A 24,726-nucleotide genomic window follows, 5' to 3' on the forward strand; every position below is an offset into this window, starting at 1 on the left:
GGTCCGTACAGCCCTAGAGGAATAACATATCCTTGCCCTTTCATGGCTATACAATATCCTTTTAGTGAATAGTTTTAGCACATAGCCCAAAATGTGTGTTTGTAAGTGCTTCAATAGGAATGTACATTCTGCAAATACAATGTGCTAACTTTACTACTTACAACATGGCACCAGACTTCAGACTCAACATTCACTCGCCACCTTTACATTTCCACTCGCCAATGGCGAGTGGAAATTTTGAGTCCTGTTAATATAGTCTGCTTTTGAAGCACCGCATATAAACACATGCAGGCCCATTTATCAAGCTCCGTACGGAGCTTGAAGGGCCGTGTTTCTGGCGAGTCTTCAGACTCGCCAGAAACACAACTTATGAAGCAGCGGTCTAAAGACCGCTGCTCCATAACCCTGTCCGCCTGCTCTGAACAGGCGGACAGGAATCGCCGGACATCAACCCGATCGAATAAGATCGGGTTGATTGACAGCTCCCTGCTGGCGGCCAATTGGCCGCGAGTCAGCAGGGGGCGGCGTTGCACCAGCATCTCTTGTGAGCTGCTGGTGCAATGTTAAATGCGGAGAGCGTATTGCTCTCCGCATTTAGCGAGGTCTTGCGGACCTGATCCGCAGTGTCGGATCAGGTCCGCAAGCCCTTTGATAAATGGGCCTGATAGAGCCAGATTGCAAGTGGAGCGGTAATTTGCAATCCCGCTTGCGTGTTAACCCCACTAGACTTCAGCTTTTTGCGGACATATTACAAGTTGAAAGTAAAATTTTTTGCTTGCGCACTAACCCGATGCACGCAAAAAAGCTGAACTTCGAATATAGCGACCGTATTAACGTATTCCCCCATAGACTTCAATTTTATTGTGTTGTGCAACTTTTTAGTCGAGAATAACAGATAACCAAAGCTCTGAGTTTGCGCTATTCCGACGTGCGTTAAGTTATATTGTGCTCAAGCGAATGATTTTACTTTCAAATCTTAATACCGCTCTACTTCCCACCACGCAAAGAGCAGCGATAAACCCCTATCCCATAGCCAGCATATACATGTCAGACATTTAAAATATAATCTCAAACACATTGCAGATGAATATAGGGTATCTAACGAACTCATATATCACAACACGGTGCTAGATAACACTCTGGCACCCATAGGGTTAATCATCACTGTGTTGTTATATAATATATAAACATTTCTTTTGTGTATTACAAATTACATTCTCTCACACATAAGTTTCACCATAACAGGACCACAACATAAAATACTGGGAGCCTTGAAACCACTGGACCATCTAACGTTACAAACGTGGGACTTTTTATTATTGCACTGAACATTCCCCCCCTCCCCCTTCAGCCATTTCTAACAATAAGGTACAAAGATAGTTTGTTTTGTGACCTTTCGACAAATACAACATAGCAGCTGAATATCTGCTTTTAATATGCTACATACTTATGTTCAGCATCATGTTCTTAGGAAAGAGGCAGAGCTTCTAATATCTCTATATATGTAAAATTATTCAACAACGTTCCTGTTTCCAGGATGTTTGTATCTCAGTAGAACTTGTAACTATTCAACCCTATAGTTTATGAGAAAAAAAAATGTAAATTGTTCCAGGACGAAGAGGGTTAAACTGTCTTTACCGCGCACCACAACTGACAGGAAAAAATAGCTCGACCAATAGCGTTAGCCATCAGCCATCCTGAACCAATAGCGTTTGAAGCCCTGGTTGCTGCTTTGACCAATAGCAGTACGTGTGTTCAGTGGCTATGACTAAGGCGCCGCTGGGGGTTCTCTCAGCACTGAATGTGCATCATGCGTGACGTATGTGAACATCCTCACTAATCTCAGCAGGTCCGCGGCATCCTCTGTGGAATGACGATGCGCTGTTTTCCCTGCAGGCATATGAAGCCCACTACATAAAGAACCTCTGTACATAACTGCGTCACTCGTTATCTTGTATCATTTGTATTATATATTTACAGGGGAGAAGTATATTCTTATACTCAATGGTTGCTAGTGAAAAAGCGCTGAATCTCTTTCAGGTCTGCAAAGTGGTTAGTCATAGTCACAGAATTCTTCTGAAGTGTCTTATTACCACAATACACGTTTCTATAGATTTTATATGGTCATAACAATTTGACGTTTCTCATCTACTGTTACTATGGTAATCAAGTTAACCAATGCCAAAAGTGTAAATCTAATTCTCGCGATTTTTATGTAGTGTACGGTTTAATGGCTTCCCATAGCCAATAAAGCTTGTTGATGCCCAATCATGTGATTTAGATGTAATGGCTTCAGTAGGTCATGTGATTTCTCTGTATCTGGGGCGGAGTCATTCTGTGATCCAGGATAACATGGGGACTGCGCTGGATATCAAAATTAAACGTGCGAATAAAGTCTACAGGGAGGTGGTAAGGCCCCAGTGTACTGACACCGAGTACTAATCAGTAATACTGTGCTGACAGCTCAGAATCTCTGTAAAGTCAGTGATGGGCAAATCCATAGTGTTCTTTTCCCCCTTAATTCATAATCTGTAAACTATTCCTTTACATCAACAATGTATTCTGTCACACTCACAAATTGTAACTTTACCTTCCATAGAATATAAGCAATTTCTATATATGTATATGGCAGAACATACATTTTTATTGTTTTATTTTGCAGGAATAAAGGCAGTAAAGGTTTGATTGCACATTATAGGTATTTGTTAAGGACAAGTTTTAATCCAGAAATGAAGTTTCAGTAAACTGTGTGATGTAAATAAAGCATACATCCGTTAAAAACAAAACTGTAAGAACATTTAAAGGGATAGTCTAGTCAAAATGATTCAGATAGAACATGTCAATTTAAGCAACGTTTTTCATTTACTCCTGTTATTAATTTTTTTAAATTTACTCCTGTTATTAATTTTTATTTGTTCTTTTAGTATCTTTATTTGAAAAAGTAAGAATGTAAGCTTAGGTGCCAGGCACCAATCAGCAAGCGCTACCCAGGTGCAGAACAAAAAATGTAAGCTTAGGTGCCAGGCACCAATCAGCAAGCGCTACCCAGGTGCAGAACAAAAAATGGGCTGGCTCCTAAGCGTACATTCTTGTAAGAGAAGGAAGAAAAATTGATAATAGGAGTAAATTAGAAAGTTGCTTAAAATGACATGCTCTATCTGACTTATGAACGTTTCATTTTGACAAGACTATCCCTTTAAAGGTGTTAACTATGAAGGAAGATTTCTGTACTTTACAGAGTAAGTTCCACAAAATATAAAACTACTACACCTTCTGGATAAGTGAGGTGAATTTATAGCTATATGGGAAGTTTGGATAACAAGGTAGGATAGACAGCGCATGGAGAATAAATAGAGCTAGTTTGAGATGCTGAGGATGGGTATTTAAGGGACAAAAAAAAGCTACTTGGGAGATGAAGGACATAGGGTGGAATTAAACTTTAGACCCCGTTAATATCTGGGAGTGAGTTCTGGCGCTAATTTTGGAGGTTTGCTTGCAGACAGCCTTAGCTTCTAAATTTCTTCTTACACACTACTCTATATTCTATTTATGACTCAATCTATATTTTACTTGTCCTATTTTTATCTCTTCCTTCTTTCTGTCTCTGTTTTGTTGAATTGCAATGCATCTCACTTGAGTCTAGAGAAACAATATCTAAAGACACTTGCTGACTTGCTAGCTGCTGTTTGTTTTCTGCTCTTGAAGGTCTTTATTTTCTCAGGGGACTTTATTGATGGATCATATCATTGGGTGGAGATATCCCGCCTTTCTGTATGTCATACATTTTTGCTATGATCTAAACAGCAGACATAAGAAATGTGCTAGTATTAGCTGAGACTAGGATCTCTGGGATTGTGGCTTGTATCCAGTGTAGTGACTTGTTTTGTATTCATATGAAAAAATAATAAAAATATTACATTTACATATCATCAACTACAATAATTTCTAAAATATCTAGTATGTGTATATGAATTCATTGTGATCTACATATTTAGGAATATAAAAAAAAAAGGTTGCAATTTGTTTCCAAGGAATATGATACATTTTTTAACCCATAGACTTTTTCATGCATTTGTAAACATTGCTATTTGTAGTAATGTTGCTTTATAGTGGAAAAAACACACACACATATGTTTAGCCATCTCATGCATTCTTCAGAATCTGAACAAAAGTGCTCCCTCTAGTGCCATCATTATCAGGACCTGGTTAGCTGTTGCCTATTGAACCCTATTCTGCTCTCACAATACTGAGCTGGATACTGCAATGGCAAATTGCTTCGTTTTGCACAGATATATTTGGCCTTTCACTTTAATATCCAGTATAAATTATGTAGTTATTGAATAATATGTACACAAGGCAACTTAAAGGGACAGTCAACACCAGCATTTTTGTTTTTTTAAAAGATAGATAACCCCTTTATTACCTATTCCCCAGTTTTGCATAACCAACACAGTTATGTTAATATACTTTTTACCTCTGTAATTACCTTGTATCTAAGCCTCTGCAAACTGCCCCCTTATTTCAGTTCTTTTGACAGACTTGCATTTTAGCCAATCAGTGCTCATCCTAGGTAACTTCACGTGCGTGAGCTCAATGTTATCTATATGAAACACATGAACTAATGCCCTCTAGTGGTGAAAAACTTTCAAAATGCATTCAGATTAGAGGCGGCCTTCAAGGACTAAGAAATTAGCTTATGAACCTTCTTGGTTTAGCTTTCAACTAAGAATACCAAGAGAACAAAGCAAAATTGGTGATAAAAGTAAATTGGAAAGTTGTTTAAAAATACATGCCCTTTTTGAATCATGAAAGTTTATTTTGGACTTGACTGTCCCTTTAATTCTCTTATTAGAGCTGTTAATGGACGTTGTAGTCAAAGTTTCCTATATTCCATGAAAAAGAGTGTTTCGAAATGTATTGGAGTTCTTTTTTTATTGATGTTTCTGAGCTGACTAAACCAGTATTTTGTAGAAGTTGTTCTGATCAGCCAATGAACAATAACTACATAGGTATTGGTTGTACACAAATATGTATAGAACAGACGTTGACAGCAGATTGATATGAAATTTAGGAACCCGGTATATATATATATATTGTTAGAAGTCAGTTAATATGCTTATTTAAGTATTTATTTTTGATGTGTGTTCGTGTGTGTATATTTATTTTTTATATGTAAGGATCCTTTTTCTAAGGAGCAGCAATGTACTACTGAAATCTAGATAAACACATTAGGCGAACCAATGACAAGAATCGTATATGTGCAGCCAATAATCAGCAGCTAGCTCACAGTAGTGCATTGCTGGTCTCAAGCCTACCTAGGTATGCTCATCAACAAAGAATACCAAGAGAACAAAGCAAATTACATATTAGAAATAAACTGGAAACTTGTTAAAAATGTCATGCTGTATCTGAATCACGGAAGGGCGCATTTCAGGTTAAATAGAAGCATTTTTGCAATATACAGGGATTTGCAAAAATGTATCATGTAATAGCTATAGCTGTTTTTCGAAAGTGTATCTAAAGGGACAGTCTACACGCGTTTACAAGCACCTTGTTTGGGATCGTTGTGCTGCGGGCACCCCACTCCGTCCTGTGCCACCTCATTCAGGGAAAAAGAAACAAAGTATTTTAAAAAATACTTTCCAAATGTGGCCTTTATAGGATGGCAGCAAACTCCTCCCAGAGAATCTGTGGGCGTGTCTTTTGTGAAGCAGCATCCAATAATCAGGCTCTCACTTGTAAAATTCATGACGTGCGCTGTAGTTTTGTGCATGCGCAATGTGTCTGCCCTAGTGTATTAATAATATTCAGTCTATTCACGCACACTGCTGGGTGCCATTTCAAACAAACACACAATAAAGAGGGAGGGGGATTTTGGCGGCCATATTAGGGCTGCCGAATAAAGAAATTTCCCCAAGAATACTGTAATCACTTTTGCCCTGCATGAGGTGGCACAGGACCGGAGTGTGGTGCCGGCAGCATAACGATCCCAAACAAGGTGCTTGCAGACGCGTGTAGACTGTCCCTTTAAATATTTTCCATGCACCAGCATTTTAAACATGTGATCTGTGGGGTGACAGTAGAGCGCTGGTACAAAGGACATACCACACACTTACAGAATGAGAAGATCCTTCGTTCTTCTCAGTGTTATTTAAGTGAAAAGGGGAATAGGGTAAGTGCGCTAAAAAAGCTAAAGGTATCAGAACAAAATTTAGTTTCCTTGATGATCGTTATTATTACATTAAATTAATAGTTACTTTTTTATGATATCACTTAGAGAAGTTTAAATCCACTCCTAATTTTAGCACATAAAATCTAAAGAACAACACCTTCTATCAATATTTGTCTTAGTAATTAATTTTTATTTATAATTTTAAGATATATTTAGGAGATCACATTTGATAACTTTTTCACCACTGTTCAAAATATTAATGTAATAATAACGATCATCAAGGAAACTAAATTTTGTTCTGATACCTTTAGCTTTTTTAGCGCACTTACCCTATTCCCCTTTTCAGCATTTTAAACACGACACTTGCTCACAGAGCCTGAGAATATCTAGCTATGCTTCACATGCACGTTCAGAGAAAAATGTTAGCACTAAAAGCAGTGATAACTCTTAATAGAAGCATATTTGTATGTTGCAAATATGTTTCTATTCAAATATGTAATTCATCTATGTATATTTAAATTTTGACCAGAATTTCCCTTGAAAGTTTAATTTTGGCTTTGCTGTCCCTTTAATCAATATGTATTGTTTTAATACATTTTAGTATGTAAAACTACTACTCTATAATTAAATTAATTAAAATGATGGTAATAAATCAGAGCGTTTAACAAACACTAGGATTTCTTATCACTAAAAATAAAGTGGAGTTTAAAGGGATACTAAACCCAATTTTTTTTTCTTTTTTGAATTATTCATGACTCAGAGTATGCAATTTTAAGCAACTTTCTTATAATTTTCTTTGTTTTCTTGCTATCTTTATTTAAAAAGCAAGACTGTAAGCTTACAAGCCGGTCCTTTTTTGGTTCAGTACCTGGGTAGCTTATTGGTGACTAATTGTAGCAACCAAGCGCTTTCCAGAGTTCTGAACCAATAATGGGCTAGCTCCTAAGCTTAGATTCCTGCTTTTCAAATAAATATAGCAAGAGAATGAAGAAAAAATAACAGGAGTAAATTAGAAAGTTGCTTAAAATTGCATGCTCTATCTGCATCACAAAAGAAAAAAATTGGGGTTAGTGTCCCTTTAAGTGATCAGTTATAAAAATAAAAAAGGGTGCTAAACTCACCCTGACTGATCTTCTGAACATCACTAAAATCAGCGGCTCCGGCTGCCCACGGCACAGCGTTCTCCTTCAGTGAGGTGATGTTTGCAAATCAATAGCTGTGTGTGTCAGCTGACAGTGTTCTGTATGCAGGCACGGCTATTGGTTTAGAGGTGCAAGCGTCACCTCATTGGTAGAAAAACACTGTACTGTGGGTGGCCAGATTCGATGAGTTTAGTGATGTGCAGCGGCACAGTCAGGGTGAGTTTAGCACCATTTTTTTTAATAACTAATTACTTAAAGGGACATGAAACCCAATTTTTTTCTTTTGTGATTTAGAAAGAGCATGTCATTTTAAACAACTTTCTAATTTACTTCTATTATCTAATTTGCTTCATTCTCTTGATATCACTTGCGGAAAAGCATATCTAGATATGCTCAGTGGCTGCTGATTGGTTGCTGCACATAAAGGCCTTGTGTGATTGGCTCACACATGTACATTGCTATTTCTTCAACAAAGGATATCTGAAGAATTGAGCAAATTAGATAATAGAAGTAAATTGGAAAGTTGTTTAAAATTGCATGCCCTATCCGAATCATTAAAGTTTAATTTTGACTAGACTGTCCCTTTAAACTCCACTTTTATTTTTAGATTTGCCATCACTTTAATTAAAGGTTATGACTGTAAATATGAAATATCTAATTATGTGTAGTAAAACATTTCCTTTTGCGATAAAATATCTCACTTCTGTAAAAAAATTAAAAAAATAATCTGCAAATTGTCTCAATACTAGAGAGTGATTGGTGATAACAGTGGACAAACTAATATACAGCTAGCCCTAACTGGCCACAATTAATGGGACAGTAAACACTTGTAATTCCAAGATCTTTCCACAGTCATGCAATATTAGGCAAGTGTGAATAGATTGGGCTAGATTTATCAAAGCTGAGGCGTACAGGGGCACGTATATGCGCCCCTGTACGTCTCAGCTCGCCTGTGGTGGGGCGAAATTACCCACAGGTAATCACCATTGCACACAAGCGCAATCCCGTCCCCTGCCCGCGCACAGCCAATCACGCGCTGGCAGGAGCTGTCAATCTCCTTGGTCGGACTCGACCGCAGAGATTGAATTTCGCCACCTTAGAGGTGGCGAAGAGGTTAAGGAAGCGGCGGTCTGGTTACCGCTGCTTGATAAATTACGGCGAGCAAGTTCTTGTGAGAACTTGCAGCCGTAGGGCTTTGGTAAATCGAGCCCATTAAGACCTTAAATAGCCAAACTCCAGCCCACCATTTGCCTTAGCTGCAGAAGCCAATCTGGACTTTTGGTGTACACACACAGGTAGCCACAGTTATTTTGCTAAATATAGTTTATTTTATAGTTCTTATCTGATATTCTCTGCCAAAGCCCAAATGGCAATAGATATGTGACAAGGTTAGGTTTGTTCATCTCATGTCCACTTCTAGTTCTCAGAATTGGAAAGCTTAAAGCACCACTAAACACAGTAGCATTGCATAATCAATACATGTAGAATAAATAGACAATGCAATATCACTTAGTTTGAATCGCAAACGAGTAGTAGATTTTTTTTGCTGACAAATGTCAATTATAGTTAAAATTTCCATTCTAATGTTTCATGTGACAGCCATCAGCCAATCACAAAATGCGTATACGTATATCCTGTGAATCTTGCACATGCTCAGTAGGAGCTGTTGCCTCAAAAATGTGCGTATAAAAAGATTGTGCACATTTAGAAAATGCAAGTGAATTGGAAAGTTGTTTAAAACTGTGTGCTCTATCTGAATCATGAAAGTTTAATTTTTAACTTGACTGTCCCTTTAATGTTCAAGCTTAAATTACAGGAAAGGTGAGCAAAATAAATAAGAAAAGTGTATTTCAATAAGTTATGTTTAATGTATTTAAACATGGGATATGAGACACATGCTCTTTAGTGATTTCATATAGATTTGTAAATCTTTATAAATTCAGTTTTAAATGTGGTACGGAAGAACTGAGGGAGGGTTCCCTATTCTAGAGGAAATTTTTTTTGGTGAAGCAGGGGGAGGAATGGGGTTCCCTATGCTACGGTAAAGGGTTTTGACAGGGTGGTCCCAAATGAGGATCGCTTGGTGGCGGATCACTACACTACACACAATGATTTTTAATTAATAAATACAATTTTATAAAGAATTCATTTTTATAAACTGGGTACTGGCAGACAGCTGCCAGTAGCTAAGATGGCGTCTTCTAGTGAGAGCGGGGAGGGTTAGAGAACAGTTTGGGAGGGATCAGGAAGGTGAGAGGATTGAAGAGGGATCACTACAATAAAAATAAAAATGCCTACTGGCAGTACCTGAGATGGTGGTGACCAGTGAGGGTGAGGGAGGGAAGAGAGATGTTTAGGAGGGATCAGGGGGTGGGAGATGTCAAGTATAAGGGTAATCCCTACAGCTAACATTAACAATATTAATATTAGAAGTCTGGTGTACAACTGCAATTAAATTGCCTTCTAATTACCAAAAAGCAATAGCAAAGCCATGCATGTCGGCTATTTTTGGATTTGCACAGATGTCTGTATTACTCTTTCACACTGATATATCTGTCAAGGAAATTATTTCTGCTGCCTGCAGTCATATTTGGCATTTGTTTTGCAAACTAATGATGAATCCCCAAATTGTGCCCTAGTAAATATTTCAGTACTATATTTCTTTAGTAGAATGATGACACGGTATGGGTGACTATTTGAAATGACAACCTGTGAGTCTACCTGTATCATCTTACTCTAACAGTTAGTGTAGTGATACAGGTAGACTCACAAGTTGTCATTTTGTAGCCTATGACAGCTGAAGAATGCCCAAATTTCATTGTTACACTATCATAAACACATAGGTAAAGTCTCACCTCATTATTGGTGGGTCATGCAACTGCTTCTCTTGATTTGTTCACTGACTGTTTGACCCTGTTTACAGGGTTAAATGCATAGGGTCAGTCATTAAAATAAATAAAATACAATTAGGTGTATGTAATGTTTTCATTAAAATGTTTTTTAAATTATTGGGATATATGGAAGGAAGTCAGGATACTCAGATTAATCACATTGTCTGTTTGAAGAAAGAAACCAGCAATTTCAGTCGAGGACTCTCACTAATACAGTAAAACATGATCTGCATGCCTGGGTGCAGATCAACGCATAGCAAAATACCCAGGAAATGCAAGAATTAGAACTTTCGTAAATACTTCAGGACATATTTCAGTCATCCTGGAACTAAGACACTTTTAAAGACAAAAACTGTGTAATACAGGGCTTGATAAATCTAAACATTAGGGTGCAATGGCTCCTAGAATTCTACATGAAGCTTTTTTAGCTTCTCTAAATTCTACATATATCTATAATATTCTATATACAGACAGCCATGTCTAACTTCTAGAAAAGTGTGTTGTTAGTTTCTGTATTCTCGCTGTCTACTAAATTTGTCAAGCACTAATGCAGAGCGTGATCTGTAATATCCATTGACTATCAACACACAGATTTTTGTTTTCTACTCATACAGAGGTAATGAAGATGTTTTCACTTAGGTAGAGAAGAATCTGCCATCACATCGGTTATCTCAGTCTGCATTTTTGGAAATGAGAATAATCCAGCATGTTACCTCAATCAAAGTCTACTGTAAATAGAGGGCGAATTAAATGTAACCTATAAAAACAAACTTTTTTTTTTAAATATATGTGTGTGTGTGTGTGTGTGTATATATATATATATATATATATATATATATATGTATATATATATATGTATATATATAATCATAATTTATGTAAGAACTTACCTGATAAATTAATTTCTCTCATATTGGCAAGAGTCCATGAGCTAGTGACGTATAGGATATACAATCCTACCAGGAGGGGCAAAGTTTCCCAAACCTCAAAGTGCCTATAAATACACCCCTCACCACACCCACAATTCAGTTTACCGAATAGCCAAGTAGTGGGGTGATAAATAAAGGAGTAAAAAGCATCAACAAAGGAATTTGGAAATAATTGTGCTTTATACAGAAAAAATCATAACCACCATAAAAAAGTGTGGGCCTCATGGACTCTTGCCAATATGAAAGAAATGAATTTATCAGGTAAGTTCTTACATAAATTATGTTTTCTTTCATGTAATTGGCAAGAGTCCATGAGCTAGTGACGTATGGGATAGCAATACCCAAGATGTGGAACTCCACACAAGAGTCACTAGAGAGGGAGGGATAAAATAAAAACAGCCATTTTCCGCTGAAAAAATTAAATCCAAAACCAAAAAAATAATTTTTTTCTCATAAATGAAAGAAAAAAACTTAAAACATAAGCAGAAGAATCAAACTGAAACAACTGCCTGATGACCTTTTTCTAACAAAAACTGCTTCCTGAGAAGAAAATACATAAAAACGGTAGAATTTAGTAAATGTATGCATAGAAAACCAAGTTGCTATTTTGCAAATCTGATCATTCTTAAAAGCCCACGAAGTAGAGACTGATCTAGTAGAATGAGCTGTAACTCTGTGAGGCGGGGCTTGACCCGACTCCAAATAAGCCTGATGAATCAACAGCTTTAACCAAGATGCCAAGGAAACGGCAGAAGCCTTCTGACCTTTCTTAGAACCAGAAAAGATAACAAATAGAAGTCTTCCTGAAATCTTTAGTAGCTTCAACATAATATTTCAAAGCTCTTACCACATCCAAAGAATGTAAGGATCTCTCCAAAGAATTCTTAGGATTAGGACACAAAGAAGGGACAACAATTTCTCTATTAATGTTGTTAGAATTCACAACCTTAGGTAAGAATTTAAATGAAGTCCGCAAAACCGCCTTATCCTGATGAAAAATCAGAAATGGAGATTCACAAGAAAGAGCAGATAATTCAGAAACTCTTCTAGCAGAAGAGATGGCCAAAAGGAACAACACTTTCCTAGAAAGTAATTTTTTTTTTTTTTTTTTTTGGTTTAATAAATTTTTATTGGTAGTAATACAAGAAATACACAAAAAAACCAAGGAGACGCAGCTCCAGTCCGGCAATATAAAGTTCACAAAAGTGACAAGCGTGGGCCTGCGTCTTATGAATAGAAACAAAATGTTAACACTTATAACACTTACAAAGTACTGTGGACAAATATGACATGTCGAGCCTTGATTCATGGCTGACAAGTCTGAGATCGGGGGGGAGGGGGTTTTAATGGCTGATCATGCAACAGGTTTTCTAGAGAGAAAGAGAGGAGGGTGGGGGCGAAGGTATGGTAGGAGGGGAGGGGGAAGTGGTATAAAAGAGGGTATGGAGAAGAGGGATCAGGGCCATCCAGAGAAGAATATGTTTATGTGAGATAGGCTACTGTCGTAAGGGGGAGTATGTGCGTGGGGTTATGTATCTTGGGCAGTTGCGTTGGGCCTCCAGTCTGTATTTTGAGACTCCTTCCAGTCAGCCCAAATCATTTCAAACAGGTCAGATTTATTTAATTTGTGGAAAATATCTCTTTCCATTGTATAAATGTATGCCATGTTATTACAGATCATCGCCCAGCTTGGGGCTCGTTCCTTCTTCCAGGAGCATGCAACAGAATACTTTATAGTCATGAATAAGTAAATACTGATATACGCGTGGTTTTTAGGTAGTGAGTGTAGATTTAAGTGGAGGAGGGCAGTGTCAGCTAGCCTGGGAAGCCCAATACCCATGCCCTGTAGAACCGAGAAGCCTTTTAACCATAGAGGCTGGATCACGGGACACTCCCACCATATATGTAGTGCGTTACCCCTGAGACCACAGTTCCTCCAGCATTTGGGGGACACATCTGGAAATATTTTCGCTAACCTAGTGGGTACGTAGTGCCAATGAGTAAGGAGTTTGAAATAAGTTTCGTATAACGTAGTGCAGTGTATGGCTTTCTGGGTCAGGGTAAAAGCTCGTTCCCACTCCTTCAGGGAAGCGTGTCTACCCGTCAGCGTCTCCCATCGGGAAAGATGGGAAGGGGTCTCCTGGTCTTGAGATCCCCCTAGTAACATATAGTGGACTGAGAGAGGCCTGCATAACCTATGACCTCTTGTCCAGATGGACTCCCAGAGAGTTTAAGGCCTATCCAGGGTGGGCCTAAACCCCCAACTGCTTAAAAAACTCTTAATCCTCTGATATTCAAAAGATAGGTACGGTGGGACCTGGGCCTCGGCCCCTATCTGCGTTAATTGTTTAAAAGAGTCCCGAGGGGACGTGGACCAGAGGTCTGCTATATTGTTGATTCCCAATTGGATCCACTTGTTGGGGTGAGAGTCCTGGAGCCCCGATAAGAGGCCTGCTATGGAAGCGACTGGGGAAGGATGCGGGGCCACATGGGGATGATGCCGTATTCTGTCTCAGAAGCTGAGGCATTCGCATACCACAGGGTTGGTTAGGGCAAGCTCCCTATGGCAATGTGGCGGGGTCCAAATTAGGTCCCTTAAGGCAATTTGGAAAGGCAGCAAAGCCTGTTCAATAGATTTCCATTTGGCTTCCGAAGACTTCACCCCCCATTGAGACACATGGGTAAGCATAGCACCCTCGTAATACCGCATCACCGAAGGTGAAGCTATACCTCCCAAAGATTTGGGAAGTTGAAGTACTCTATGCGTGACTCTAGGGGGTTTATCTAGCCAGATAAATTTGGTGAACCCACTTTGGAATTGAAGGAGCAAGTGCCTCGGTATCTTAATAGGCAGGCAGCGGAATAGGTACGTCAGCTTAGGGAGGAAAGACATTTTCAACGCCGTGATCCTACCTAACCAGGAGACATGCTGAAGATTCCAGTCCTTCCGCAAAGAGTGGAGGGAAGTTAAGAGAGGGAGATAGTTGTCTTTTATTATTTGGGAAAAGCTACCAGAGATCCTGACACCCAAGTGTAGGACAGAGTGTTCAGTCCAGTCAAATTTATGAGACTCAGTAAGAGAAACTAATTGTGCCTTTGTAAACCCCTGCGTATACATTTTGTGTTTTAGATAAATTCAACTTATAGTGGGAGTGGGCCCCGAAGGTGGTGAGTATATCTAGGAGCCTAGGTATCGCTCGATCAGGGTGTGAAAGGAACAAAGTTACATCGTCAGCGAAAAGTGCAATTTTATGCACAGTACCCGACAAGGTGACTCCCTTTATTTGGGGGACAGTTCTGTTCTGTTCAGCCAATGGTTCTATGGAGAGGGCAAACAAGAGTGGCGAGAGGGGGCACCCCTGTCTGGTGCCATTTGTGATAGAGAAGAGAGAAGAGCGAAAACCCAAACCGCACACAGAAGCAGTAGGAGTGGAGTATAGGGCTTGAATGGCCGTTATGAAATCAGGGGGAAAATGGAATCTCTTAAGGACTGCCCAGAGATAGCACCACCTAACCCGATCGAACGCCTTCTCAGCGTCTAGAGAGATGACCGCCAGTGTGATATACCTTTAAGGTATCTCCCTGCATGCACTTCTCTCCTTTAAAAGGGAGTCTCCTATTTCCATACCTTGCCTGATTATTGAGAATACAAGCAGCCTTACGTTTGTATCCCTTTTGCCAAACTTCAAGTCCATTACCAATACCTTGAAACCTCAAGGGATCTTCATCAACTAACTTCAGTTTGACTTCATGGAGCTACTTTCCTTCCAGAGTGTTTTTCTATATGTCCCATTTACCTGTGCATAACCGCTACTGGAAAATCCATTGCAGCTCTCCCTCTGCAGCGCCTGTCAGTTTCCTTCACTGACCGCGATACCGCAGCTGCTCTCCGACTCCAGTTCTGCTAACCGGAAGTGAGTCACACATTCACCGCAAGCCCTCAATACAGCACCGGTGTTCCTCCGTGAATCCTCTCAGGTAAACCGCTCCTGTAACTTACTTTCTATTTGCTGCTTACTAGGAATTGTCCTCTTACTCAGCTACTATTGTTCTAAGTTAAATCTTGACTACCTGTTATTCCTCAGCTCTGAGTAAGTTACGTTCCTGAGTTCAGTCTCAGCTGTTCATATGTTTACTATCAACCTGAGACAGACTGTGTGTTTGAGACTGTAAATATTTTATTGGGTGAATGTGTGTGAAGGAATCCTCTTTATTATCTGGAGTACATCTGTGACATTTTGTATAGTGAATACACATACAAGAACTTTGTTCATTTTACTTCTGTTTAGAGGTGATTTGTGTTACCTTTTATCCACTCCTACTGGCAATTAATTGCTCACTGTTACTTTTTCTGTCCAAACAGAGTCTGTGTTTGCAGAAATTGTTAGACAAAAGAGCTACATTCAAACCATTTCTGGTAACTGTACACTGGACTCATTACAGCCAGTGGCCTACGGAGACGCGAAGCAGAGGTGAGTATGTTGAGGAGGCGTCTCGTGATATCTGGACCTTCTCGAAGGGGGACAAATCCCACCTGGTCCGAGTCGATAAGAGAAGGAAGTAACTTAGCCAGACGATTGGCGAGTATCTTTGAATAAAACTTGATGTCCGTATTTATCAAAGAGATGGGTCTGTAACTCGTGCAAAGCGATGGATCTTTGTCCGGTTTCAGGATGGTGACAATACTGGCTTCTAGGAATTCACTCTTAAAGTGGCCCTCCTCTCTAGCTAGATTATAAAATTTCAGAAGCAACGGGGCAGGTTCCTGAGCATAAGTCTTGTAGATATGCGCCGGGTAGCCGTTGGGACCCGGGGACTTAAAGGACTTTGCGTTCCTAATAACTCTCAAGACCTCTTGCAGAGAGAAGGGAGAGCTCAGAGCATCTCTTTGCTCAGAGGCGAGTATAGGGAGCGACATTGTCTTGAGGTAAGTTTCCAGAACTTCCTGAGGGGAAGATCTATGAGGCTCGGTAGTAGCTATGTTATAAAGCTTAGCATAGTAATCGGCAAACGCCTCACCTATCTGGGACGGGATCTGGAGGAGAGAACCTGCTGAACGTATGGAATGAATTCTAGAGGCCCCTAGTCTGTTCCTAATCTTGTTTGCCAATAGGGTATCAGCTTTATTGCCTTTATAGTAAAATAAGTGCTTAAGCTTAGTGAGGTTAATTTGGGTTCTGCGTAATTCAATCCTAGAAATGTGATCTTTAATCTCGATAATTTTAGATGTGGTCTCTGCTGTGACTGCACTTCTGTTGCATGCCTCTAGTTGTCGCAACTTAATGTGGGCTTGCGAGAGGGTAAGACTGCCTGTTTTCTGAGATGCGCTTGTTTAGTGATAAGGAGGCCTCTGATTGTAGCTTTAGCCGCGCCCCACAATGTGTCGTCCCTGACCGTGAGGTTGTCATTAGTTTGACCAAATTGGGCGATATCCCTACGTAGATCCTCTCTAAAGGGTATGTCCTCTAAAATCTGGTGGGGCAATCTCCATTTTGGTCTAATGTGAGTAGTGTTTGAGGAGATTATATCGGCCTGTACTAGGTCGTGATCAGACCAGGCACAAAGGGAGATTTTGGTGTTCTGAACTAAGTCTAGGGAGTCAGCTGTGGAGAAGATGTAGTCAAGCCTTGAGTATAGCTTATGGGGGTGCGAGAAGTGGGTGTAGTCGTGGTCTTTAGGGTGTAGGGCTCTCCATATGTCATAAAGTCCAAAGGCCGACATCATTTGTCTAAAACTGTGTGATAGTTGTTTTGCTGGGGTGGGCGTTAAGTCAAGAGATTTAGATCTTCTGTCTACAAAGTGGTCCCAGACCATGTTGAAGTCACCCGCTATGAGGACTCTCCCCTGTCGGACTTGGGAAAGAGCATGGAGAATGTGTTTGAGGTATCGTGGTTGCTTGGTATTCAGGAGATAGACGGGTACTAGGGTATATGCGACGTGGTTTATTTTACAAATAAGGATAGTAAATCTGTCCTGAGGGTCTCTGATGACTTGAATGCTTTCAAAGGCCAGACGCTTGTGCAACAGTATCGCTACACCCCTGACTTTTTTCGTGTAAGAAGCGGTTTCGACATGGGTATATGACTTAGAGATGAGCCGAAGAGGTTCCCTGTCCAGCCAGTGGGTCTCCTGAAGGAATACCACATCTGGATTGTGGTGTTTCAGCGTCCTAAGTAGTAGACTACGTTTATGGGGTGAATTAAGGCCTCTTACATTGTGTGTCATAAGCCTAATGGTGGACATAACTATTAGAGGAGGTGCAGGGAAGAATCCCTTGCTGGAGACTTGGACTGTGTTGCGGATCAAGGGGAGGACAAAATAAGGGGAAGGTTAAAGGGGGTAGGGAAGGGGTGGGAGGGGAAAGTAGAGCACTAGGAAAAGCGCTCTAAAGTGTGGTGGAAATAGTCCACCTCGAGGAGTCCTAGAGTGGACTTCTATGTGGGGGCGGAGCAGAGGAGGAAGTTAATCTAAGGTACACAAAGTTAGGTTCATCATATAGGGCAGCCCCGCTCTGCTATAATTAGTTACTGTAAACTTAATTAACATTGAGTTAGCATAAAGTAATTTGCTAAATGGTAAATATACAAAAATCAACAGAATAATCTTAAACGGAACATAGTCAATAGGTGTTGCAAACATAAAACCACAAATCAAACAAACAGAAGGCCACCAAGTGGCTATAAATAGAAGTAACATTCGCCCTACCTCATGGCTTAAGAGGGCAAGTCCCAGAAGTTAAGAATCAGCTGTGGACTGGGGCAATTTTAACCTTTTGGATCTTTGATCATTGACAGTCCACTCTGGGGCTGAGGCCCGCAGTTTAGGGTAGGGAGGATCTCTTTGGGGAGGCGGTTCAGGTCTAAGGCCACAGTTAGTGAGAAGTGCTAGACCCTGGTTCAGAGTTGTGGCCACAAAATTTTGATTATCTTTGGTGATAAGGCGAGTTGGAAATCCCCACCTATACTTGATGTTGTTCTTCCTCAAAGTTAGGGTGACAGATTGGTAATGTCGCCTCTGCTGTAATGTGTGAGCTGAGAGGTCAGGTAGGAGCTGAATATCTTGGAATCTCTCGCTCAGAGTTGGTTTCTTGAAGGCTGCCTGCATCAGCCTGTCCTTATACAGAAAACTATGGAAGCACACTATTACATCTCGTGGTTTATCTTGAGCCACATTTCTAGAGCGCAATGCCCTGTGTGCCCGCTCCATAGTGGCTGTCAGACCCTCTGGGCTGCCAATTAAAGAGTGATACAGTTCTCTCAGGAAGTCTTGAAGGTCGGATGGCGCTACGGATTCTGGAATACCACGGAATCTGATGTCATTGCGCCTGGATCTGTCCTCTACCTCCGCCACCTTAAGTTCCAGTTGAGAGATTTGGTCAGCCAGACTCTCCGAATAGGCCAATAGATTAGATTGATCCACCACCACGTCGTCTTGTTTCCTTTCTAGGGCATGTACTCTTCCTCTGATCTCCGAGATCTCTTTTTTAAGCTCTGCAGAACTGCGCTGAATTTCCTGCGTGATGAATTTAGTTTGTGAGGCCAGCAACTTCTTTAGGGACTTCTCGGTAATGTAGTGTTGTGATGCAGACGCGGATTGGACACTAGACTGGGACTCTTCATCTTGCGAGTCCGGGTCACTCAAATCACCTTGAGGTTCCATGTCTGGGGCCTTAGGTTGCTGTGTGAAGTGGTCATAGACTGTCTTTTTAGATTTTGAAGCAGACTTAAGAGGCTTCCTACCCAAGTGCGGCATGCTGTTGCTATAATATAGAGACAAGGCACTCTGGACCCAGAAGCTCAGATATGTTTGCGAAGGGTTGTACTTATTCTGCTGATAAAAAATTGGCTTAAAGAGTCATATCACATAGAAATGTTAAAACATCACTCTAAAAAATGCAGAGCGGGGCTGAGCACCGTAAGAATAAATACACTTACATTTTAGACACAGATACGTATATACAGTGACTTAATCCTGGTCCCTCACCTCGGGGATAAGGAGGATACGACCCGAAGGAAGGGAGAGGGGAAGTGGTAGTGACCAACTCGGGCAAGCCAAGTGGGAGCGGGGAGGTGAGGGAGTGGTAACCAATGACAATAGGAACAGATAGACAAACCAGTAATGTGGTGAAAATTATGTATATATCAGACCAATATAGTAACAGGTCTGATGCTCGGGATTTATTGCGGCACCTTAAAAGATTGCAGGTTAATATGAGCTCTTTAGAGTCCTAACTCCTAGGTGTGATCTTGAACTGATATAGCCAGTGTCTTGTACTAGTTATGCACTGGAATGTTATAAAGTGTACGCCTTAATGTCAAAATGCGGGCAGTAGATGCCAATAAAGGGCTATTCAGATCTGTGCTTTGTTATGCTAGCGAAATCTTTAAATGTATTATATATGGATGCAAACCTGGAAAGACTGGACTGTGTGAGTGTGCGGCAAGAAGTGCTTATAGTATCTGGTCCGGCCTGATATCGTGGCCCAGACTCCACATCCAGATCAGTATTCTCCACAGTAATGGTAGAAATGAGGGTGGTGTATCGAAGTTAGACTAGGTTAGCAGTAATGTGAAGCTGAGTTATCAGTGTTATGAGATAATGTGCTAGCCCTATGTGGGGTGTGCACCATAAGAGTAAACCTGCAAAAAAAGAAACGGCAAATTAAATCAAAAACACTACACCCTGTGCAAGAAGTACAGGGACGCCTGAGCTGACGCAGCAGCTGTGCCGCTAAATTGAAAATCAGTACCTATAATGTCCATACATTTGTTATACTATATAGTGAAGAGAAGTGACCCCAAGTGAAATATGGATGCTTGACAACTTTGCTTTGTGGTCAGGTCACAGTGATAGAATAGAACAAAATATGCTGAATCTCAGGGGTAATAGAAGAGAGTGCTTCTTTTGTGCACTACGCTAGATGGAGGTCTGCTTTCCAGTAAGAGATCAGGAGTGATCAGAATGAGTCTGAGATAATACAAGACCCTATGTTGTTTAAAGTCTCAAAGTCAAACAGTCTATTCTAGCTCTATGGGCCTTGTGGGGCTGCAAGTGGGCCTGTGTGAGTCAGACTGGGTAGTTCCTGGGACCCTTCAGGCAAGTTAGTGAGGTGTAGTCCGGTTAATGTTTATCCACAGGGCAAGCAGGGGGAGGATAAAAGGGCTAGGTGACCAATTAATGTATTATCCCTTGTTTCAGGGAAGTCTTCAGGGATGTTTGCTCTGCTCAAATAGGTAGTGTAGTGTCCGTGGGCTGCCCAGTATATGAGAGGCCAGATCCCTGCATCCAACAACCCATGAAGTGCAGAATAATCTCGGTACAGGAGGTGAGTAGTGCTTGATATGTTAAAGAGACTAATAGTGCCGGTGGCTTAGGGGCCAGAATCACTTGCAGGGATAAATTAGCGGCAATCTGTTAGGTTTTGATTAAGAATTGCCCCAGTCCCTAGGGTAACAATAGAGCGTGGGAGGACATAAGCAGCTGTGAGGCGTAAACAGTCTCTCTTACCTCACTCGGTGGGAAACTCTGGAGGGGACCGGGGCAGGTAACTTTGTGGACGGCCCGGCAACTCGCCAGAGACTTAGGCCGCAAAATGGCGACTGTTCGCGCCAAAGCACAGGCGGCGCAGCCTAACCCTCTGGGATCGACCACAAGCACTACAAGACCCAGCGGGGGGCCAAACACAAGTCAAGCTCGGATCCGGAATCACTCACCTCCCAGAAGCAACTCAGGGATCCAAGGTAAGAAGGGATTTGATTGTCGGTGGCGCAGGGAGACTCCGCTTTACTAGAAGTCTGCGCGGTGTGAGACTGCTGCGCCGGAGCGGAGCCCCGATCCTCCGGGCAGCAGTGGCGGTCAAGCTGGGCAACTGGTAGTGTGCGCTCTGCGGCCAGGTGGTTATTACAAGCTGGGTCTTCAGAGTATTCTTACTGAAGCGTGACTGCGCTGTGATGGTATGTTGGTGCTTGTATAAAGCACGTCTGCGATTTCACCAATATGGGAGAAGTAGCTTCTGATTTTCAGCTTCCCCTTAACGAAACTATAGTAACGGGTGTAATAATAAGGTGCACTTCAAAATTTTATGTAATAAAGTTGTCCTAATTATTTTCAAAACCGTTGGTTTAGAGAGAGCTCCACAGGGACACGTCTCTCCTGCTTGATGGCTAGCTCCGCCCCCCTAGAAAGTAATTTAATGACCAAAGAATGCATAGGCTCAAACGGAGAAGCCTGTAAAGCCTTCAAAACCAAATTAAGACTCCAAGGAGGAGAGATTGATTTAATGACTGACTTAATACGGACCAAAGCCTGTACTAAGCAGTGAATATCAAGAAGCTTAGCAATCTTTCTGTGAAATAAAACAGAAAGAGCAGAGATTTATCCCTTCAAGGAACTTGCAGACAAACCCTTATCCAAACCATCCTGAAGAAACTGTAAAATTCTAGGAATTCTAAAAGAATGCTAAGAGAATTTATGAGAAGAACACCATGAAATATGTCTTCCAAACGCAATAATAAATCTTCCTAGAAACAGATTTACAAGCCTGTAACATAGTATTAAACACTGGGTCAGAGAAACCTCTATGACTAAGCACTAGGCATTCAATTTCCATACCTTCAAATTTAATGATGGAAAAACGGACCTTGAGATAGGTCTAGCCTTAATGGAAGTGGCCAAGGTTGGCAACTGGACATTCGAACAAGATCTGCATACCAGAACCTGTGAGGCCATGTTGGAGCTACCAGCAACACAAACAATTGTTCCATGATGATTTTGGAGATCACTCTTGGAAGAAGAACTAGAGACGGGAAAATATAAGCAGGTTGGTAACACCAAGGTACTGTCAATGCATCCACTGCTTCCGCCTGAGGATCCCTGGACCTGGACAGGTACCTGGGAAGTTTCTTGTTTAGAAGAGAAGCCATCAGAACTATTTATGGAAGACCCCACATCTGAACAATCTAAGAAAACACATCCGGATGGAGTGACCACTCCCCCGGATGTAAAGTCTGATGACTAAGATAATCCGCTTCCCAATTGTCTATACCTGGGATATGAACCGCAGAAATTAGACAGGAGATGGATTCCACCCAAGCAAGTATCCAAGATACTTCTTTCATAACTTGGGGACTGTGAGTCCCACCCTGATGATTGATATATGCCACAGTTGTGATATTGTCTGTCTGAAAAGAAATGAACGGTTCTCTCTTCAACAGAGGCCAAACCTGAAGAGCCCTGAAAATCGCACGTAGTTCCAAAATATTGATTGGTTATCTCGCCTCTTGAGATTTCCAAACCCCTTGTGCTGTCAGAGATCCCCAGACAGCTCCCCAACCTTGAAAGTCTTGCATCTGTTGTGATTACAGTCCAGGTTGGATGAACAAAAGAGGCCCCTAGAACTATACGATGGTGATCTAACCGCCAAGTCAGAGATAGTCGAACATTGGGATTTAAGGATATTAATTGTGATAGCTTTGTATAATCCCTGCACCACTGGTTCAGCATACAAAGCTGGAGAGGTCTCATGTGAAAACGAGCAAAGGGGATCGCGTCCAATGCTGCAGTCATGAGACCTAAAACTCCATGCACATAGCTACTGAAGGGAATGATTGAGACTGAAGGTTCTGACAAGCTGAAACCAATTTTAATCTTCTCTTGTCTGTTAGAGACAGAGTCATGGACACTGAATCTATCTGGAAACCTAAAAAGGTGACCCTTGTCTGAGGAATCAAAGAACTTTTTGGTAAATTGATCCTCCAACCATGTCTTTGAAGAAACCACACTAGTTTCTGCAGAACGTAAAGACTGAGCTAGTACCAAGATATCATCCAAATAAGGAAACACCGCAATACCCCGTACAGCGAGTAGGGCACCGAGAACTTTTTAAATGATTCTTGGAGCTGTCGCTAGGCCAAACAGAAGAGCGACAAATTGGTAATGCTTGTCTAGAAAATAGAATCTCAGAAACTGATAATGATCTGGATGAATCAGAATATGAATATATGCATCCTGTAAGTCTATTGTGGACATATAATGCCCTTGCTGAAGAAAAGGCAGAATAGTCCTTATAGTGACACTCTTACATAACAATTCAAAATTTTCAGATCCAGAACTGGCCTGAATGAATTTTCTTTCTTTGGGACAATGAATAGATTTGAATAAAACCCCAGACCCTGTTCCTGAAATGGAACTGGTATGTTTACCCCTGAAAGCTCCAGGTCTGAAACACACTTCAGGAAAGCCTGAGCCTTTACTGGATTTGCTGGGATGCGTGAGAGGAAAAATCTTCTCACAGGAGGCCCTTCTCTGAAACCTATTTGGTACCCTTGAGAGACAATACTCCTGAATCCATTGATTTTGGACAGAATCTGCCCAAATTTTTGGAAGAATCTTAATCTGCCCCCTACCAGCTGAGCTGGAATGAGGGCCGCACCTTCATGCAGACTTGGGGGCAGGCTTTGATTTCTTAAATGGTTTGGATTTACTCCAACTTGAAGAAGGTTTCCAATTGGAACCAGATTCTTTGGGGGAAGGATTAGGTTTCTGTTCCTTATTCTGTCGAAAGGAACAAAAACGGTAAGAAGCTTTAGATTTACCCTTAGATCTTTTTATCCTGAGGCAAAAAACTCCCTCCCCCCCCCCCCCAGTGACAGTTGAAATAATTAAATCCAACTGAGAACCAAATAACTCATTACCTTGGAAAGGAAGAGAGAGTAATCTAGACTTGGATACCATGTCAGCATTCCAAGATTTAAAGGGACAGTCTAGTCCAAAATAAACTTTCATGAATCAGATAGGGCATGTAATTTTAAACAATTTTTCAATTTACTTTTATCACCAATTTTGCTTTATCTTGGTATTCTTAGTTGAAAGCTTAACATAGGAGGTTCATATGCTAATTTCTTAGTCCTTGAAGGCCACCTTTTCAGAATGCATTTTAACAGTTTTTCACCACTAGAGGGCATTAGTTCATGTGTTTCATATAGATAACACTGTGCTCATGCACGTGAAGTTACCTGAGAGCCAGCACTGATTGGCTAAACCGCAAATCTGTCAAAAGAACTGAAATAAAGGGTCAGTTTGCAGAGGCTTAGATTCAAGATAATTACAGAGGTAAAAAGTATATAAATATAACTGTGTTGGTTATGCAAAACTGGGGAATGGGTAATCTTTTAAAATAATAAAAATTCTGGTGTAGATTGTACCTTTAAGCCACAAAGCTCTCCTAGCTAAAATAGCTAAATACATAGATTTAACATCCTTTTTGATTATATTAAAAATGGCATCACAAATAAAATGATTAGCATGTTGAATCAACTTAACAATGCTAGACAAATCAGTATCCGTTTCCTGTTGCGCTAAACTTCCCAACCAAAAAGTTGATGCAGCTGCAACATCAGCCAAAGAAATTGCAGGCCTGAGCAGATGACCAGAATATAACTAGGCTTTCCTTAGATAGGATTCAAGTTTCCTATCTAAAAGATCTTTAAAGGAAGTACTATCTACCATAGGAATAGAAGTACGTTTAGCAAGAGTAGAAATAGCCCCATCAACTTTGGGGATCTTTTCCCAAATCTCCAATCTAACTGTTGGCA

At 40.8% G+C, this 24,726-nt stretch overlaps 1 protein-coding gene across 1 annotated transcript in view; it reads left to right on the forward strand.

The window, feature by feature from the left end:
* Window positions 1-2,250: 2,250 nt before the first annotated feature.
* VPS26C (VPS26 endosomal protein sorting factor C) overlaps window positions 2,251-24,726 on the forward strand; it is a 246,382-nt gene continuing 223,906 nt past the window's right edge. The window contains exon 1 of the mRNA XM_053705935.1: window positions 2,251-2,409. Coding sequence (XP_053561910.1) covers window positions 2,287-2,409 — 123 coding nt within the window. The 5' untranslated portion in view covers window positions 2,251-2,286. The remainder of the gene's footprint in view (window positions 2,410-24,726) is intronic.

The sequence above is a fragment of the Bombina bombina genome, chromosome 3, assembly GCF_027579735.1.
Source record: "Bombina bombina isolate aBomBom1 chromosome 3, aBomBom1.pri, whole genome shotgun sequence".
NCBI classification, from domain to species: Eukaryota; Metazoa; Chordata; class Amphibia; order Anura; family Bombinatoridae; genus Bombina; species Bombina bombina.